At 39.4% G+C, this 21,474-nt stretch overlaps 1 protein-coding gene across 1 annotated transcript; it reads right to left on the bottom strand.

Annotated features, from left to right (window-relative positions):
- Positions 1-5,708: 5,708 nt before the first annotated feature.
- Positions 5,709-19,402, bottom strand: LOC122645085 (putative disease resistance protein RGA3). Its single transcript, XM_043838432.1, has 4 exons — positions 19,171-19,402; positions 18,958-19,115; positions 6,034-8,913; positions 5,709-5,765 (listed from the first exon to the last, which is right to left on the bottom strand). The coding sequence occupies exons 1-4, from the start codon at positions 19,400-19,402 to the stop codon at positions 5,709-5,711; spliced, it is 3,327 nt and encodes a 1,108-aa protein (XP_043694367.1).
- Between the last annotated feature and the right edge of the window lie 2,072 nt (positions 19,403-21,474).

The following is a 21,474-nucleotide window of genomic DNA, read 5'->3' on the forward strand; positions in this document are numbered from 1 at the left end:
AAGTGAGTTGGATTCAATCATATCCAATCATACTTGGGAACTTGTTGACTTGCCACAAGGATCTAAGGTGTTAGATACTAAGTGGATATTCCGTAAAAAATTGAAAGCGGATGGATCACTTAACAAGTTTAAAGCAAGACTAGTGGTCAAAGGCTTTAAACAAAAGAAAAATATTGACTATTTTGACACTTTTGCTCCTGTAGCCAGAATTACTGCTATAAGAGTTATGATGGCCATAGCGTCTACATACAATTTGGTGATACACCAAATGGATGTCAAGACAGCATTTTTAAATGGTGACTTGGAGGAAGAGATTTATATCAAACAACCGGAAGGTTGTAGTGTTCCTGGACACGAACAAAAGGTGTGCAAATTGGTGATGTCTTTATATGGACTTAAACAAGCACCAAAACAATGGCACGAAAAGCTTGATGTTGTACTACTATCAAATGGTTTTCTGGTCAATGATGCAGAAAGATGTTTGTATAGTAAATTTCATCAGGAAAATGTGTGTTTATACTAGTTTATGTCGATGACATGTTGATAATGGGAACTAGTATGGATATAGTGAAACAAACCAAGAGTCTTTTAGTGTCTAACTTTGATACAAAAGACATGGGTGAAGATAATGTGATTCTTGGAATAAAAATCATCAGAAAGGAGAAAGAAATTATCTTATCTCAGGCTCACTATGTTGAGAACATGCTAAAGAAGTATGGTTATTTTGATTCAAAAGCTATAAAGACACCTTTTGATCAGGGATGCCATTTACGAAAGAATTTGGGTGAACCAGTTAATCAAAAGAGATATTCTCAAATTATTGGTTTCGTTTCGTATTTGATGAATAGCACAAGGCCGGATATTGCTTTAGCCATTGGGAAATTGAGTCACTCATATCCCTGGGGAAGAGCATTGGCATGCTATTAACAGGTTAATGAGGTACCTAAAAGGTACAATGAATTATGGGCTTTATTATAGCGGAATACCGGCTGTACTAGAAGGTTATTGTGATGCTAATTGGATCTCAGATACGAATGAATCCTTAGCAACTAGTGGGTATGTATTCACGCTAGGTGGTGGAGCAATTTCTTGGAAATCTGTAAAACATTCGTATAGTACAGGTTCCACTATGGAAGCTGAATTTATTGCCTTAGAAAAGGCAGGAACTGAAGTCGAATGGTTCAGGAATGTTGTGACGGATATTCCATTGTGGTCGAAACCGGTGCCTTCTATCTCACTTCACTATGATTGTATGGCAGCTATAGCAAAAGCAAAGAATAGGGTGTACAATGGAAAAAGGAGACATACGTCTACGTCATAATTTTGTTAGGCAATATATAAGTGAAGGGGCGATAGCTATCGACTATGTGAAATCCGAAAGGAATCTTGCGGATGTGTTCACAAAACCTATACCTACAGTACTTCTTAATGAAGCATCTAAAGGAATGAGCTTGAGGCCTGTGTCATAGGTCATATGATGGAAACCCAACCTATGTGAAGAGGACTAATCCTGAATTAGGTTCAAATGGTACAAACGAAGTCACTAGGAGACCTGTATAGTACTACTAGGTATTTGCTCATTCTGGTTAGATGGTAAAGTAGTACCACCACAATGAAAAGAGGTTGAGTTATAAGACTCTTAATTAGCCGAATCCTACGAAATGTGGGGGTGTGTTAACTGTGGTGCACATTGGCTAACCTAAATGAATGTAGGGGGTGAAGCCGCCTACCGATAAGAGTTTTTAAAAGGCGAACTCTTTAAACATTCATGAGACCAAGATAGGGGACAAGGCCATATAATGTCCAATTTTATATTTAAGACGAGGTCCGAACGTCGACTGGTAGTATATGGATGGTGAGCTAGCCAGCTACACAGAAGAGGAAAGGTTCAAGAAGTCTGACTTCACCCGCACTCTGTAGCGTAGTTCATCAGACCTAGTGTAGGTTCAAGTCCGAAAGACACCTCCAACGATGTATCCTACTATGTCTAAATTTTACTCAGTAGTCTGTTCTATTTTATCGATATTTTGAAACTTGTGGGGGATTGTTGGATTTTGTGTTTTTCAAAAAGTAATTTCAAAACTTTCCTTTTTGAAATGTTCTTTTTGAAATATAAGTTTCAAATATGAAAAACCCTTTCCCTCCACTTTGTTTTGATTTTGTTGGAAACACTTGTATATGTGTGTGCATGGTGGTTTGAACCAAGGACCTCTTGTATAAACTTGTAAGGAAACTTGAAAAGGCATGAGAACCTCTTCAAGTTTAGTCCCACATTGGTTAGGGACAAGTAGAAAAGTGAGCTAATATGAACTCATGTAGCTTACAAGGGATAGAGGGTTCTAAGGGAAGTCTCCCTTGTCCCATGTGTGAGGTTGGGGTCCGGGGTGCTTTTCACACACGCGCGCGTGCCGAGCCGAGCCGGGCCGTGGCCGTGGCCGAGGTCGAGGAGGGGCGAGGCGAGTGTGGGTGTGGGGTCATATGATGTATTCTTTTGGGTGAAGTACATGCACCCACATACATGCACATCCATCCCTTATCCGAGATGGCATCATGCACATGCACTGTAGTACGTATAGGCACATGCACCCATACATAGGGACCTGGTGGGGGATTGTTGGATTTTGTGTTTTTCAAAAAGTAATTTCAAAACTTTCCTTTTTGAAATGTTCTTTTTTAAATATAAGTTTCAATTATGAAAAACCCTTTCCCTCCACTTTGTTTTGATTTTGTTGGAAACACTTATATATGTGTGTGCATGGTGGTTTGAACCAAGGACCTCTTGTATAAACTTGTAAGGAAACTTGAAAAGGCATGAGAACCTCTTCAAGTTTAGTCCCACATTGGTTAGGGACAAGTAGAAAAGTGAGCTAATATGAGCTCATGTAGCTTACAAGGGATAGAGGGTTCTAAGGGAAGTCTCCCTTGTCCCATGTGTGAGGTTGGGGTCCGGGGTGCTTTTCACACACGTGCGCTCGCCAAACCAAGCCGGGCCATGGCCATGGTCGAGGTCGAGGCGGGGCGGGGCGGGTGTGGGTGTGGGTGTGGGTTCATATGATGTATTCTTTTTGGTGAAGTACATGCACCCACATACATGCACATCCACCCCTTATCCGAGATAGCATCATGCACTGTAGTACGTATAGGCACATGCATATACATGCACCCATACGTAGGGACCTAGTATGTACACCTACCTATACGTAGAGGGGTCTGTATATGGGGTGTACATGTACAGGTAGAGACACATCCTATAGGTACAAGTACTAGTGGGCTTATAAAAGCAAATGGGCTTTGGGCTTCAAAGGATAATTCGTGTAAGTGTTTCCAGTGCTCTGCAAACAGTGTGCTCTCTACATTCTGTTTGCTTCTTATCTTCTTCTTCTTCCTTTTTGATTACTGAGTAATTACCTTTGGGTACTCCGTATTGTAATCACTCTTGGGTGCTGCCAATTGTGATTGAAGTGGTTTTTATCTTGGAGGTAGAACGCCAAGGTCAACCCGGATCTGCACTAATAGGGGGCGTTCCACACCTTAAGGAAAGTACTCTCTGTACGACTCCACTTGTGTTCCTGCTTGCTGTTTTGGAAGAAACAAGAAGACAGTCATCGTTGTACTGTAAGTTGTTTTATTTCTGTATTTATTTTGTTATTTCATTCGGGTATATATATATTTATATACAAGCAGATTCTGTCAAGTCTTATACCGGTTGCCTGGAATACTATTCTCTAACAGTTTTCCAAAAAGACAGTTTGAAACCTTTTGCACTTCTGCAAATAATCATTCAATGGGAAAAGGATCTTCGAATCCATGATCCGATTTCTCCCTCCCATTCACCCCCTCACTCTACACAAATCCAACCCTTATCCTCTTCTTTTTTCTTGGACTTGGACTCAAAGAAAGTTGCAATACTCATTTCTGATGGTAGCTGTGATCCAGGAACAAAGAGTGGAGGTTGGGGTTCAGTTATAATCTCTAATAATACGTTTATTGCAGCCTCAATGAACTTTGGCCCTTCAGGAACAGCACAGGAAACAGAACTCTGGGGACTCTTACAAGGAATCAAAGCACTCCTTTTGGGCTGCCGGAAATTAGAGATTTGGACTGATTCGTTGGAGATTTCACAGTGGTTATCGGATCCGGATGAACACCCTTGGATATGGACACTTTTTCATTTGGTGTTTGATGTAAAATCTAATTTAACTCTGTTTTCTTTTGTGACTGTTCTTAAACAACCGAGCCTCTATATCCAGCCAGCCCATAATCTCTCTTATTATGCTAGACTTAGGAGTTTATCATCCTCAGAACTCTGTTACTGTATCTATTATGTTTAATTAATAGAGGTATTTTATCATAAGAAAAAAAAACTGCGTGCAAAATATCTTAAGGAAGATGGCAGTATAAAGAGTTTTTCTCATGCTTCATCCATATGGTCCGGCATTAAAAAGTTAGGGATTATGTATCATCTAAGAGCACTGGATCATTGGTGAAAGGTCTAAAATCAAGTTTCTGGACCAAACATTGGCTAGGAGAGGACTCAATTGCTTCTAGATCTCTTCTCTATGCTAGCACCTTCACCAATTGCAATGCAAGGGTCTCTGACTTGATTTTTAATACTAACTGGTGCTTGCCTCCTGTGTCTTCTACTTTCTTGCAAAGTACTTTTTCAGACCTCCCAAACCTCCTGTATCTCAAATCTATGGATAGAAAGTGATTCAAGTACAGTTGTGATTTGGGTGCTCAACCGTTCCTTTCCTTTGGAAGTTTCTGCAAAAATAAGTTTCCTATCAACACCTCCTATGATCTATATCATGGAGGATCTCCCATTGTTATAGGGAGGTGAATAGGTCACTGATTCGATTGCTAAAAAGGGAGCTACACTTCAAGCACCTTTCATGTGGGATTCAAGTCCAATGAATGTCCACAGAGGATATCTTGTGGGACTTATATGGAAGGCCAGGGTATTGCTTTGATGGATACCATTGAAGGTCTCTCTTACTGATTATGAAGCATTCATATGTTTCTTTTGAAGCTCTTTAGGTCTTTAGATCTCTGCTGATGGCAATTGTGAAGGTGGAAATTAATTCCTTTTGTGTATTTGTTTTAAAGTCTGACTATTCTTGGACTTTTTTGTACATCCCTTCTCTTAATCTTAATGTAGTTCTTTGCTGACCTTTAGAAAGGGGGAAAAAAAGAGTCCAATGTCATCTGAATTAAACAACGTGATTATGTCACTTGTTGGTGGGATCAAGTGCAACTTCCTGCTTCTACCAGGGGGCAAACCTTGGTTTTTCATAGAAAATGAAGTCATATGAACCAATACCAAATCATCCAAGAAGCAATTACTCATCAGTTGATTAGTTACAATTGTCTTGGTTGATTGAAGCCTCCAGGCTCTTAACTTCTGTCAGGAGATGAACAGAAGCAACATAAAAGTTATCATCCTATTACTGGGCATTCCAGAGGGCGGCATACTTCAGTGCCACTTTTCATATGATTCACATGTACACAATTAACAACCTTTATCACAGAGGAAAAACATGCCACATAGATAAGAACAGTCACCATTTCTAATTATAGCAATTAGCAAAAGCATTAATTCATGTAGCAGCAGATTCTCAATTAAAAAAACTAAAAACAAATTCGATTGACCAGATCCAAATCCCGCACCAATTGCATGATTGTTACTCACATCGACAAATTGAAGAGCATTAAGCTTCTTGAGCCTGGTTTTGCGATTCTGATTCAGCATCCTGCTTTGAATCCAACTGCAAATACAACCAAAGAGCCCAGAAGAACTCAAACAAGTAATATGTAAAAAAAATGGGAAATAGGTTATTTGTTAACTGCAGAGCATGATAATGCAAAAACACAAGAGATATCTAATATATGCCAAAAACTATTTATGTTAAGATCTGAATTTCTCTCATATGCAATATTGCAATCACATAATGCAGGGTTAAAACTTAAAGCTACCTGCATTGCTTGGGAAGACATTTTGGCAGGGTTACGGTGGCATCACCCATCCCTAGTTACGATGACATTATTGGGGAGCTCCTCGGGGCTGTAGTTGATTTTACAAAATCGACCAAACTTCAGATGTTGGAGTGAAGACAAGTTTCTCAACCCCTTGGGTAGTGATTTACAATAATAGATATAAAGGCAATTAAGATTTGGTGGTAGAGTCTCAGTCTCATCCAGAGACTGCACCAACCCTTCCATTCCATCCCCAAGATGAAGATTTTTGAGAGAGGTCATGAGATTGCTTTGTCCATCACGAGGCAACATGCTGAGCCTTGGACATTTCTTGATACTCAATTCACATAGTCTTGGACTTGATAGAAGTGGTTGTGGTAGTATCCTCAGTGCGGAACAACTTTCAATGGTTAGCCTTAGAAGGCTAGGGAATTCAGTTTCCTCCCCTCTAGAGTTGCTTGACCACTCCTCCAACTTCTTCATTTCTACTATGTGTAGAGATTCCAACACCGACAGCTTCCCAATCAGTGGGAGGACTTGGCATTCCCAGCAGGCGCTGAGTGTCAAAGAGACTAGCTTGTTGTAGCTTGGCAATTCTACCATCAACCATCTTGGAAATGTTAAACCATAGTAACCGTGAATAGATAGACTCTTCAACTCAGTTTGAGGTTGTAAACCTTCAAAAACCTCAATATCTATATCACTAACATCATTGGGTAGCAAGCAAGACAATGTCAACTCATCTATTTTCGGCTTATTCATCAAATCAGCCCAAGCATCCCGAGGATCTATCACATTCTCTAACGAGCAGATCAAAAGCGCGCCCTCAAGCTGCCTCAGCTCCTTCAGCTCTCTTATCCCAGAACCACCATCATCATGTTTCGAGACAGGAAACTTTGACAATGTCTTGAGACTACTTAATCTCCCAATTCCTTGTGGCATGGAACATAAGTACCTGCACCCATACGTGTCTAGATGCTGGAGATAGCGTAGATACTTCATGCCTCTAGGCAACTCACGTATTCCAGAATTACAGAGTAGCAATGACTGTAGATTGAGAAGATTGCACACTGACTCTGGTAATTGACGAATCTCATGAACATTAGAGAGGTTAATATACTGTAGGTATTTCAAATCACCAATATCATCAGGAAGCATCCAAATATTAGAACCAGACAAGTCTAAGACACGTAAGGATCTCAGTCTCCCAAAAGACTTGAGAAAATTATCCCAGCCAAAACAATAACATTGATTTAGGTTTATCATTGTGGATAACCACTTGTGATCATGATTTTTGTCCTTAAACATGTGTTTCAGACAACAAATGGACAAATAACGGGTCCCTTTGAAGCTATGGCATGATTCACCACACTCATCATCATCATCAATTCTACCAAACACATCCCCTGACACTGCTTGTGCTAAATCATGTACAAGGTCATGCATTACAAATCTACACTCTCTATTGCAGTGCTGAAAGAAAGATCTATGAAGCAAATCATCAAAATATTGACCACCTATATCATCCATTCTTGTTTTCGATCTAATAAATCCTTCTGCCATCCACAGTTTGATGAGACTTTGCTTATCAAATTTATAATCTTTGGGAAATACAGAGCAATAAGCAAAACACTGCTTCAAATATGTGGGAAGAAAATAATAGCTTAGACTTAGCGCAGCTGGTAAATTGCTCTCTTCTAAGTCCCACATGCAACTATTCAAGACTGATAGCCAATGGTTTAAATCTGAACTAGAGTTTAAAAGGCCTGCAAGAGTATTTGCTGCCAAGGGCAATCCTTTGCACTTCCTTGCAATGTTCCTACCCACTGCTTCTAGGCTGGGAGCAATCGATCCATAATTTACAGATATCTGCCTTTCCATTATTGACCAACACTCTTCATCCGATAAAATTTGTAGATCATGGGTATACATGGGATGCATCATTGAAGAAACTCTTCTACTTCGAGTTGTTACAATTATTTTACTTCCTTCCCCTGTAGCCCTGAATGCAACTCTCAGAGATTTCCAATCATTTTCCTTTTCAGTCCAAACATCATCTAAGATGATTAAAAATCGCTTCCCCTTTAATTTATCTCTCAACTTATGTTGAAGTGGTTCTAGGTTTCTCAAGTTAGGATTTTCCCCAGTCAAGGACTCTAGAATTGCAGAGATCAATCTCACAGCATTAAAATCAGTAGACACACAAACCCAAGCTCTACTTTCAAAATGTTTCTCTACATCAGGATCATTGTAGACAAGTTGGGCTAGAGTTGTCTTGCCTACACCTCCCAATCCAACAATGGCAATAACAGAAACATGTTTTTGACTTTCATCTTGATACGACAACAACTTATTTTTTATTGTTTCTTCATCTTCCTTTCTCCCCAAAGTAAAAGACTCGTCTACTAGAGAACCACTCCTTGGCCTAGTATCTAGTTCATCAATTACATATAGACTCATCTTCCTTTCTCTGCAATAGTGATCTTCAAGTTTCTTCTCAATCTCCACTAGTTTCTTTAGGAGTTCATCATTTATAAGAGGTACGATTTCTTCTTTATGTAAAAGCCCACTTTCATTTAAGTTAGAGTGGAAAGATCGTACCTCTTTGACTTTTCCAGCTTCATACCTTTCATCTTTTTCTTTACGAGCTTCATAGATGAACTCATCCATTATGTCCTCAGCTCGGTAAGCAACATCTCTGAGATTTCTGAGGCAGCGTTTCACCAAGATATTCTTTGTTTGAGCTTCCTCTGCAAATTTGAGCAGTTCTTGAATTTTCCCAAGAAGATCTGAGAGTGAACGTAGCTCACTTTGTACGCACCATACCGATCCAAAATCCCTTAATGCTTCTGAGGATAATTTGTCAAGTAAGACTGCTACAATATGGGATACAATTATGTCATCACTACTTCCCATGCCTTCTCCCTGTAAGAAATCGATCTGAACACAGAGATGAGATTGTGAAGTTTGTGATGAAAAGCTCAAGGTTTTAAAATGCGGAATCCGAGACAAAATCAGACAGTGACGGTCGGAATCGGTTGGAATCGGCCTTCCAGATCTCTAGAATCTGTATGACTCCACAAATCCAGGGGAATTTCTAGGATTTTCAACGATCCGATTCCCAAATTGTACAACCATGGAAAAGGTTTGCTGCTGACACTGCTTACTGCGATTCACATTAGTTGATTTTTTATATTTGGTAGAACCATTACTTTATTTTTTTTTTTATGAGAAAAGGGAAACTATTGAAATTTTTTTTGGTAAAAAAAAACTATTGAATTAATAAAATGGCCAATTAGTACAGATTTCATCAATCCAGAGAACATTAGTAGTCATAGTTTATTGAGGTAAGGATTTTTTTTTTGGTGGAAATTAAGGTAAGGATTTAAATCATAGTAAAAGAAGGGAATCTGTCAATGGTAGAAACATTACTGGATTTCACTACATAGCTTAGATTCATAATTTCAGATAGGACAAACAAACATATCATAAGTTATTTTGTTTTGGGAAAATTTCTATTACATTTTTTTTTTTTGGGAAAAATTCTATTATTCTCCTATACTTATTTTATGTTCACTCTCTTATACTTGTTCCCATACGAATCGGCCAATTCAACTTCTCCTATTCAATCCACGCACAAAGAGCGAAATGACCACCTCACCCCCAATGAAAGGTGAAAATGAGCATCCACTTATGCTTCCGCATGCATTTCTATTGGCCCCTATACCCATACAGGGGCCATGCTCCCCACAGGAAACAATTCCCTTTATGGTAATTTAGTTTTGGGAAAAAGGATTCTATCCGATAGCATGGCGTTGTGCCAGACACAAAAAGGCCCAAAATGACCACCCCACACCCAATGAAAGATGAAAAAATTCACCCCTATTGATGCTTCTAAATGTACTCCCATTGGCCCCACGTCGGTGCAGGGGCTACGCTCCCATACAGAGAACTTGTCCCCTTTTTTTCCCAGAAGCTAAGATGGTATGACTTCGAGATTGACCAACCCTCTTCAACCCCACCCACCCACCCACCCCCCCCCCCCCCAAACTAATTCCAAGGTCTTAAATAACAACAACACCAACCAAGTTAGTCTTATCCCAACTTAATGAGATTGGCTACATAGATCTATACAAAACAAAATAGGAAAAACTAAGATCTAAACGAACAAAAAAAGGGGCAATGAAGAGATGGGAAAAGAGGAATGGAAAAAGATATGAGAAATGAACATGGAAAATGACAAATGGATAGTTGATTATGTGTTTAATAAAAGGAAATCAGTGTACGATGAATTGAATATTTCATATTTACCACAAAAAAAGAGGAATTGAGTATTTCATTTCATATTGTGTTTGAGGCCCCAATGCTTGTCTATGTATGCAATAGCGTAAGTTTTTTTTGATAATAAAATAAAAATAGATATTAATTAATCGAGAAAGTTGTTATAGAGGGTTCATAATATCTCGACCAAAAAAACAAAAAAAAAAGAGGGTTCATAATACACAAAAGGTTGCCTTGTATTTAAGGCTTGGTTAGTAATGTAAATAAAAAACTTTAAAAGATCAACATTCTTAATAAGCAAAAAAAGAATTCCTTCAAGGTCAATTAAAATGTTCAGTAGAGTCGGAACAAGATGCCATGGCCAGACCGCATTAGTTTTTTTTGATGAAAGTGTAATCACACAAACCACACAACAATAGACCGCATTAGTTAGTTTGGGAAGAATCTCGAGCATTTCTTCATTTGTACACTAAATCTCCTTGACCATGTATCCTATATGATGAGCATTTTCAAGACCCTTGGCAAAACCGATAATGTGTGGCTCCCAAAAATTTGTATTTTTTAGGATTCCTGTAAACATCACAACAAAATTACCTTCAAACATAATACCATAGGTCTAACCTAATCTGTTCGGGAGATGGTTAGCAGATCCTGCGCAAATCAAAATAGGATAGTGTAATGTAAACAGTGAAGGAAATAATAGGGAAGTAGAGTCATCAAATATAAACTGTTTAAGTACATCAAGGGATGAACAAGGGGATGGGGAGAGATATTCAAATCGGTCAACCAATGGGTAATATTGTGAAGGACCCACCCATGGTCAAATAAAACATAATCATACACCATTTTGTTCCTGAGTTGGCATAAGAAGTAGCATGTAATAATAAACACCGGAAAAAAACCATTTAAGGGGAGGTTTATCGAGATGATTGTTTAAGAGAATGGTAATGCAAGCTTTTCCAATGAACTGTGGGAGAGATATTCAATTCTCAATCCCCAAGGCCCTGTAGCCCAAATAAGCTTAGACCAGTCACATGAAAGGAAAATGTGCAAGATGGATTCAACAACAGATCCACAAAATACACAAGAGGGATCAAGCTATGTCCATATCGATAGAGCTGCTCTAACTGGGATTCTTCCATGTAAAATAGGGCTGCAACAGGGTCGGGTTGGGCCGGGCTTTATAGAACCCTAACCCAACCCTAAATCCTCTTGGCTAGGCCCAGGCCCGACCCTACCCTGACTCAGGGCCAGAAAAATCCAACCTTGACCCGCCCTCAGGGTCGGGTCGGGCTGACCTTGATTGGCCCTGATCATGGGAAGGGGAAGGAAATGCATGGCTGGAATGGGCCGGGGATAAAATTATCAATTTTGCGTAAAATAACACTGTAATAAAATGTATTATATCACTTATGGTTTTCATATATAATATATTATATAACAAAATGTGGGTGACGTTTAAAGTTTATAATATATATATATTATATCATATATATTATATCAATATATATATTGATAGTATAACTAAAAACAGGGTCGGGCCAGGCTGGGCCACGCTAAGCCCGAGGCCTCAACCCTATCCCGACCCGACCTTGACTCAGAGCCAGAAATTTCCAGCCCTAACCCGCCCTCAGGGCCAAATATCTCAGCCCAGGCCCTATTCGGGCTTACGATGGGTCAGGGTGGGGTTCGGGCCGACAGGGCCAAACTTGCACCCCTAATGTAAAACACGCCAAAAAGACATTTTAAATTTTGGATGAATAAGTATTTTCCACAGAAAACGCCACCATTTAGAATTGCTATTAATTTTAGGTTTAAAGAAGACTGCAAAAGAACCAAAACGAGTTTGGTAGAAAAGGTATCATTGTTGGACAAAGAGCACCTCCAACTGTCGATATCATTAGAGAGATTAATATTTATGAAAGATGAAATAAGATGAAATAATGCATGGAGGGATGGACCTACGCAGAGCTTATTGGTCCCAGTTGTTATTGAGAGTGAAATTGCTAACTAAGTGTTGTGTGTTACCCTGAAAATCCATATTGGAAAGGTATAACCCAGGGATAGATGGGATCCAAGGATCAGTCCAAAAGTATGTGTGTCCTTCCCAGTATTTCGAATCACCATGGTTTTGAGGAGGTGTAAAATCTGGGTGATGCTATTCCAGGATCATGAACCTTTTCTTGAGAGAGTTTTTGGGTCAAAAATAGAATATTTAGGAAAATACAAGGCCTTAAGAACATTTGCCCAAAGTGCATTGGGGTTGGTAATTAACCTCCACCCGAGTTTAATAATAAGAGCCTTATATGAATCTTGGCTTTACGAATCCCCAAACCTCCTGATGAGATGGATGAACAAATTTTGTCCCAAGCGATAAGGCATGAATTTTATTTTTTTTACCTGATCCAAAATTGCCATTCCAGAAGTTAAGACAAATAGAGTTAATATTCTTGCAATTTTAATTAGGAAGACAAAACAAGACATGATGTATGCAGGAATTGAACTAAGAACAAATTGGATGAGAATTATTTTTTTTTTGGTAAACAATTGGATGAGAATTTTATGCTCTACAAAAGATAATTGGTTAAATTTCTAATAGGATAATCTATTCTTCATTCTGGTTAGAATATAGCCTAGGTCTCTAACCTTAGATCGAGAGTGGAAAAGCTGAGTACCCAGATATATAGAATATCCTTAGGCATCTCTTTAATGCCAATGAGAGAGCTTAAGGCAATCCACTCACCACTAGGTATATTAGAAATTCCACTCTTACCCCAAATTAATAACTTGACCAGAAAGCACAAAATACAGATCCTAAACTGCTTTGATGGTTAAAATATCATTCACATTGGCTCTGCAAAAATAAAGGTTTCATATGCAAAGAGGAGATGAGAAATATCTGGTGCTGGTCTAGCTACTTTTATTCCTTTAAAAAGACTCAAATTCTTGTATTCAAGTTACATCCTAGAAAAGACTTCCATGACTGAGATGAATAGGTAAGGGCTTGGGGGGGCATCCTTGCCTAATCCCCTAGAAGTAATGAAAAAAGTCAAAAGGGCTACCATCCAATTTAACTGAGAAAGAAGTAGAAGAAACAAGATTGTTAATCAAATGACTTAACTTCTGACCAAATCCAAGCAAATAAAAAACAGAGTTAATAAGGTCCCATTCCAATCTATTGTAAGCCTTTCCCATGTCAAGCTTGATGGCAACAAAACCAGACCTCCATTTCTTATTGTTAAGGAAATAAAAGATTTCCTGAGCTATTTTAATGTTATCAGATATATTACGCCCAAGTATAAAGGCTGCTTGAAAGGGAGATATATATGCAGAAAGATGGCCTTTTAGTCTATTAGCCATGAGTTTGGCCAAAATTTTATAAGACATATTACACAAACTAATGGGTCTAAAGTCCACCACACAAGAAGCATTAGGCTTTTTGGGAATTAAGCAAAGAAGGGTATGGTTAACCCCAAATGGGAGAAGTTTAACATTGAAAAAATCATAGACAAAAGGTCCCCTAAATAGAATCTCAGAAATTTCGGTAGATGCTGGCTTGAAACCCATCAACTCCAGGGGCTTTTAGAGGTCCTAGAAAAAAAACCACTTGTTTAATCTCCTCAGTAGAGGGGGTGTTATAGATAGTATTTCTCAAGGACTCAAAAATTACCGGAACAAATAAGCAACTCATAAAGGAGGGGTCAAGTGGGTGAGAGGTCTCAAAAATCTTTTTGAGATTGACTGCAAATAGATGAGCAATATCTTTTGGATTCTCGACCTTTGTTCCGTCGTCTAAAAGAAGAAACTTAATCTTAGCAACAAAAGGATAGTACTTTGTATTCCTATCACCATCCTTTATATAGAGATGTCTTGATTTTTGAAGCCAGAATACTTCCTCCGCATTGAAAATCCAATGGATCTGGGAGCTAATGCAGATAAATCCTGGGGAGATGAAATAGGATTGTCATCCAATAGAGAAAATTGATCCATAAGGTTATTCTGGGGGTTATTAGTATGACCAAACACCTTGAATTTCCAGTGTTTCAAAAGCCTAGACATGCAAGCCAACTTATCACATATGGAATCATTCTCAAGAGACTGCCAGGATGAGGCACAGAAGGACCTGAAGTCCAATTTGGCTCTCCTTCAACTGTGGTAGGAGCTAGAGGATCCAGCCCAGTAAAACAGGGGGTGATTGGGTCATTCATAGGTAGGCCCCATGTGGCTCCCCTGTGAAATGACCAAACCCCTCTGTTTTTGCTAAGCTAGATCCTGCAGCTCCCGCCACGGTTGGAGGAAACCCAAGTACTCTGAAGTCTGGATGGTATTTGTACCGTATCAAGCTTCTCTCTCTCAACTACCAACATTACTTTCCTTTGAATTCCCCAATTTCGTCTTTAGCGTCATCACTTCTTATCAAGCATAGTTCTGATTATGCTGGAATTCTCATTCAATAATTTCTGAGAGAAGAATTTGAGAAACTGTTCTGTCAAGTAATTAAAACTTCCCATTCCCCTACTGTATCATTGAATGCATTTTCTGTTACACACGCACCTGGGATCATAATTAATTATTATTTCTTCCCTGTGACGTGTAGTTACCATTGCCATGTATGCTGGTGAGCTATACTCTCTGGTGGTCAAACCCAGCTACAAAATTATTGACCACAGCACGGATTTACTTGTGGAGGAAACTATCGGGGTCATGGGGGACAAACCATGATAATGGAGAAGTAAGTTCAAACCTTTAATTTTATTTATTTATCCTTTCCCTCGATGCCCTCGAAGTACAGGTCAAGGTTTGGACCGCCCGGGCTATTTTATTTGTGTAGGGAATATTTTATTTATGGGTCTCACTTAACTCGGGGAGCGTGTGAGGGACTCGTGTACCCATATTGTGTGAACCCATCTTTTAGTTGGGTTCTTTCCTAATTAGAACTAGTGGGTCGGCCCATTTAGCCCAATAGGCCCATTTGACTAGTTGAACCTAAAAATTGGTTTTTATTCTATTAGTATCCAACCAAACGGACCCTAAAGCATCACTTGCCTTAAATAGAACTAAGAGCATTTACGTCTTTTTACTATTCTCACCAAGCCTAAAAGGTGGAGGAAGAAGAGAAGGGAGAAGAGGTGTGGAGGAGCTTGATAGGGGATTTGAGGATCTTGCTTTTTGGAACCTCAACGTGGAGTATCACTTCCTTGAGGTAGGTAAGCCATTATGGTCCTCTCCCTTCTTTTACTTTAGGTTTTGGGGTTGGGAGATAGGAGAGAATTGATTTAGGGTTTACTTTGGAACCCAAAAATCGATGGGAACTAATGGCATTGATTTTTATGGAGCTATTTGACTCCATTGGCTAACCTCAAAGCTCCCAATCCCATCTCAATCGATAGACATAAGGTTTCTATCCTATTATGCTCTAAATGAAATTCTCTTGCTTTCCCCCTCTTGAACCCTAGGAATACATAGACCTAATGAGGTCTTAGGACCTTAATGGGCCAAGGAGGAAGCTCCCTTGGTGTTCCCTTTCCTTCAATCCACTTGGGAATGGAAGCCTTGGTGAATAACCCTTTAATTTTGAGATTTGGAGACCAGCGGTTTTATATCTGAGATAAAACCACACGTAAAATCGCACCTAGTAGAACCCTTCCTAAGCCCCTGTTAAGGTTGGTTTTACATGTGATTTTAGGTTTGGGCATGAAACCACCCATAAAACCACCCTACCTTTAAAATCTATAACTTAGGTAATTTGTGGGGGGATCTTTTGGGAACCCTCCCCTTTGACACAATTAACCATATTCTCACTCTTTCTTTAGGTTTAAAATTCCCATCTTATGGCAAACTACTTAACCGCGGCGACAACTCATAACTATGGGACATAACACATAAAGTGAGTGGGTTTGGTTGTTTGGGCTTATTACTAATATTTGCATTATGTATCACGCTATTAGTATAATTTATTAAGCATGAATGTGCATTTGCATACTTTATTAATGATTGATATGATGATGTTATGGTTGCTTTTCTTTTTCTTATTGGGTTACGGTGTCGGTAAATGCTAGTGCCGGAACCCCGGATTATATATATAATGTCTTTGATTGAATGTCGTATTGAACTGTATACACCGTGCCATGCTGGTACCCTGGTGCGAAGCCAGATGAAAAGTTGATGCGTCCAGAATACCTCTCAGGACGATAGGACTTGCATATAGTATATCTGCGGTTAGGACTTGGTACCCTTATGCTACGATCCTTACCAACAGGGGTTTAGGTGTTGGATAACCAGAGCCCAGATTCTGTGCTGTGAGAGAGAGCTAGTCATGGTAGTGATGGTTATCAAGGAGTTTACCACTGGGATGTTTTAGTGGCATTGTCCGGCGTAGGCCCCCATGTGACAATTGAGGTTTCATTGTGGTGATAATAGAAGTGACCCGCAGTGTTACCCGAGTTGTCACAGTAGCATATACCTTTGACTTAGACGTGATGATGGGTGAAAAATTTATTTAACATATGCATACATCATTGGACTATGTGATGTGTGTGTTTGTGCATTCCCATCCCCATCCCCTCACTGGCTCAGTGGAGCTAACCCCTTCGTGTACACATTTTTAGATTATGTTGCAGGTGGTGAAGGAGCACTGTGATCGATGTCCTCGAAATGATGTTGCCTACCGGGCATAATGATGGCTGGGACTTGGTCCCTTTTTTGATTATTTTAGGGCTTAAAGCCCATGTATGAATATTTACTATTATACCCTTTTTGATAGTTATTAGATGGTCATTGAAAAATGTATTAATTACAATATTTATCATCTAGCCTTTGAACGTCTTGTAACTAGTTAATTTTATATGCTTCCGCAAAACTATTGATCTTTTGGAATGTAATATTTCTTTTTCGCACTTTGATATTATATTACTTTAATATTGATTATGACTGTGCGTTGGGACACTGTGTCAGTGATCCTGGCAGCTTAGTAGGATGACACGTGTCGTCCTAGTCACCCCTTATAATATATTATATTCCTTGTCTGGGATGGGGGCGTTACAGAGTGGTATCAGAGCAATGATGCTCTGCACCGACCACAATCTCGCGGACTCTTGATTTACTCTCCACAATTAGGTTCTAACTAAAAATCTTCAAGAACATAAATGATTGTGTATAGACATAGGAGAAGACTGATTATGGTGAAACAATAACTTAGAAGATAATAGGCAACATGAAACTTAGGACTTGAACCATAGGCTGTTAAGCTACAACTATGTAATTGCTTAGTTGAGTCTTAAGTAGGTTATAGATGGACAATTATATGTTATAATTCATAAATAATAATGAATCAATCATAATCAACCACAATTATCAATAATAATTTAAACAAGAGAGAATTAAGCAAATACATTGAGATATATATAAGATTAATTACAAATATCCAATTATTCTAAATCTTCCTGGAAGGCAACCATATCCTTCTCATTTTAACATTCATGATTTCATCCATTCCAACAAAAACATATGACTCCATCCTACTCAATCAAAAGATACCAATCTAACCACCATAATTGTTCCAGATTATCTGTTTGGGCATAACTGTGCCTTTTCCAACTCAAAATGCAAGATCCCATTTGTTCCAACTCAAAACATTTGATTCTGTTCATCTCAGATTAAATATACAAGTCCACCATTTCTAAAAGTTTCCAATTGTTCCAAACAAATTGATTAAAAAAAATAATAAAAAAATAAAATAAAAAAAGAGAAATGGAAAAACTAAAGGAAAAGTAAAAGAGCTCTACAAATATCCATCCTAAGATAAGAAACTAGAAGAACTGATCCGAGCTAACTTCAAATTTGTTGAGAGAAAGCTGGGCTAGTCGTTTGTACCACCGCCACTACCGCGACCAAGAAAGATGTTGATGTCATCTACCCCTCTCTCGATACCCTCTAGGCGTCGAGTCTGGTCGGAGAGTTATTTTGTGACCTCATCGAACCCATCCACCACTCGCAGGTTCAACAGTCTGATGGCCGTCAGAATGTCACTACCTCCCCTTTGTGCACCTGAAGATCCTACTCTAAATGGCCAAGAGCCCATGAACTCCACATCATCATTGTTGTCATCCTCCTCATTTTTGGCCCCTCTACCATCCCCGTACTAAACTTGCTCCCCTGCACTATTATAATCTTTATACAAATTCATCTTCTGTAGTGCTGAGATTGGCCCCGAATACCCTTGGGCATCCCTATCCTCGGCCTTGTTCGACCCTGAGTACCACTCGTGAGTGTTAGATGGAGATTTCGATCTTAGCCTTGAGCGATCCTTGGGAGAGCGACTTGGATCTTGCCTGTGCCTGAGTACCACTCAGGAGTTTCAGATGGAGATCTTGGTATTGGCCCTGAGCATCCTCATAAAAGTTGATTCTTAAATCTTGCCTGACCCCGAGTACTGCTTAAGAGTGTTAGATGGAGATTTCAGTATTGGCCTTGGGTGTACCTCAGGAGAGCTAATTCTTAAATCTTGCCTGACCATTGAGCATCACTTAAGTGAGTCGATCGAGTTTGAGCATCGGCCCCATGTGTCCCTTTGGGAGTGCTATTCTTAGAACTCTTTACTGACCGTACTGGAAGTACTGGGAGTGGTCCTGAGTGCTCTAGAGTGAGCCTATGGCACCTGTGTCACTTGGGAGTGCCATTCCTAGGACTTGTCTGTAACCCTACCTGAATTGCTGGAAATGACTTGGTATATGGACCTAGTCCATGGACCTTGTCCTGTAAGATCCCAGATGTGCGCCTAAATTTCAGAGGGAACTTGGAAAGATCTTCGTTCTCCTTGAACCTGTCATTGGAGAGGACCTTAAACAAACTCCGCTTCTCATCTGGATGTAAACACTTGTCTTTGATGACTGCCTAGAGGATAGTATACTCTCTCACCTTCTGAGGTTATATTGGGAAGAACCCCCAGCTCCACGGCATTGAAGCTAATGATTACTCCCTTTACATAGGAAGTCGACTTGGAGCCGTCATCAACCTCCTTAACCAGCACCAAATTTGAGTAAAATTCCCTGACCAATGTGGGATAATAGAGTTTGGGCGGGATCAACATGCTACTCTGCCTCAACCTATCGAACCTGGCACCCACCATATATGCCAGTAGTTCCTCCATTGTCACATCTCTCTCTACTAGGATCTTTCTGTTGAATAAATGCTCTCGGAAGATCCCCTCGGTCTTTTCTGATGTGAACCATCTCACATTATAGGTTGTGGGAATGGCTGGTACTATGGCAAGGTCCCTCTTTCTTTTGGGAGCCATGATCGTTTTCCTACATATAAGACATCACCAAAGAAGGGCAACCAATGTGAGCCAAATTGGGATAAATGAGATATGATTGGCAAATAAAATTATAGAAATGAAATATCTACGAGACATGAAAAGTGTATTGTGACAAGAGCATATAAAGGAAAATGAGACATGATAACCATAAGAAGATGTTTGGAGTAGGGAGAAATGAATAAGATCAATGCACATGTAAAGTCCATGTGAGATCCTTAGTGTATAGATGTGAATAATGAGATCAATGTGAATAAAATGTGCTTTTGGCTACTTTACATCCCAACCAATACCAAACAAGCAAGTTATTGGATGAAAATACCCCAACAAGAGACAAGAATTATTTATCTAAGGAAAAGATGAAAGATTCCAAGGATTTTATCAACAATCATGTATATAAGAGAATATGCTTGAGGATAAGACAATGTGATAATTTTCTATGAGATTTTATGGCATGCAAAAGAATTAAACTTGAACTTGAAGAGTTTTTCTAAAATATTGTGAATTGAGGACTTTACCACAACCAAAACCTAGACATAATCCAAGTAAAATTCAACTAGCATGACAAACATAGCAACAATCTCTAAAATGCTTGCAAAGATTTGAAAGTTTATAAAAGATGCAATAATCAAACAAGGATCCAACAACTTAGTGCCATCGATCAAATAGGGCTTGATTTATACCCAAAAACCCTAGTCCCAATCGGTTTGGCATGGATTTGGTGTACATGACTATGGGATTACAAGTAAAATAAAGACTTGATCACGACTTGAAATGATTCATCCTAAATCCAAGAAAAAAGAAAGTAGAATGGGAAGAAAGCCATGTCTTAAACAAGTGAGAGTTGAACCTTGAGGCTTGAGATTACAAGAAAACCACCCAAGGGAAGCTTGAACGGAAGTCCCTATAGAGCTTTTTCTCCCTGCGATTATGTCCCTTTCTTTGGAGCCAAAAGTGAGTTTTAAAACTCGCGGCTCTGTTTTATTAAAATTCTGCGAACAGACGAATAAACGGATCCACTTGTCGTGAATCCGCTCCTCGCAAAACTTGAAATTATCATTTTAAATCTGTGCCGATCAACGAACGGATCCACACTCATGCATCCGTCCATAGATTCATTCAACTTAAACCCTCTCAGCCATTGAGACTTCTGAAATCGGACGAACGAACGGATTCGCATTCCACATCCGCCCGTTAGTCCGCTCTCCCTATTTTCGTGGAGGAGCCACGAACGGACCCAATGTGCTGACACCGCTCATGTGTCTATCCAATTTCTTTTAGGATTTTGAGCCTGTTTTGGAGACCTTCGACCATACCTATATGTAATGATTATGTGCCTATACCCTAGATCTGACACCCCTGTTGTGTGACCCATTTGTGGGGACCACTTGAGTCTAGTTAATACCTTGAATTGAAAGGGAATTAAAACTTGTACCCGACTGGGCCAGCCAATAGAAAATGGCAGGCATTGGTGACTTTGTGACTCCCCTCTTAACTCAAAGGAGGAGAGTTACCCTTGAGGATGAAGATCCTTAGACCCTATGAATCTAAAGACCCGAACCTTATGGATAGAGGAACCTAAGCCTATGCGGATAGAGACCCTTGATGGGGTGCATAGAATCTAAACCTGTATATAGATATTAAGAAGGGAAAGTAATAGGCTGGTTTGGGCTGGTATCTTTGTGTGAGCCATAAAGGTCACGTGTATTTGGAAGTCATTCATAACACCTCTACCTAGTGACGACTCTATTTGAACTTTACTTGGTTCATCTAACCTTGTTTAGACTCATAGAGGGAGTCCTACACCGTGGTTTGATCTTCTAAAAAGGACTTAGAAAATCGTACCTGAGAACTTCTTGTTCTTGTGGATTGACCTAGATGACAGATATGTCCATAGGGATATGAAT

This window comes from Telopea speciosissima, chromosome 11 (assembly GCF_018873765.1).
Source record: "Telopea speciosissima isolate NSW1024214 ecotype Mountain lineage chromosome 11, Tspe_v1, whole genome shotgun sequence".
Classification (NCBI taxonomy): Eukaryota; Viridiplantae; Streptophyta; class Magnoliopsida; order Proteales; family Proteaceae; genus Telopea; species Telopea speciosissima.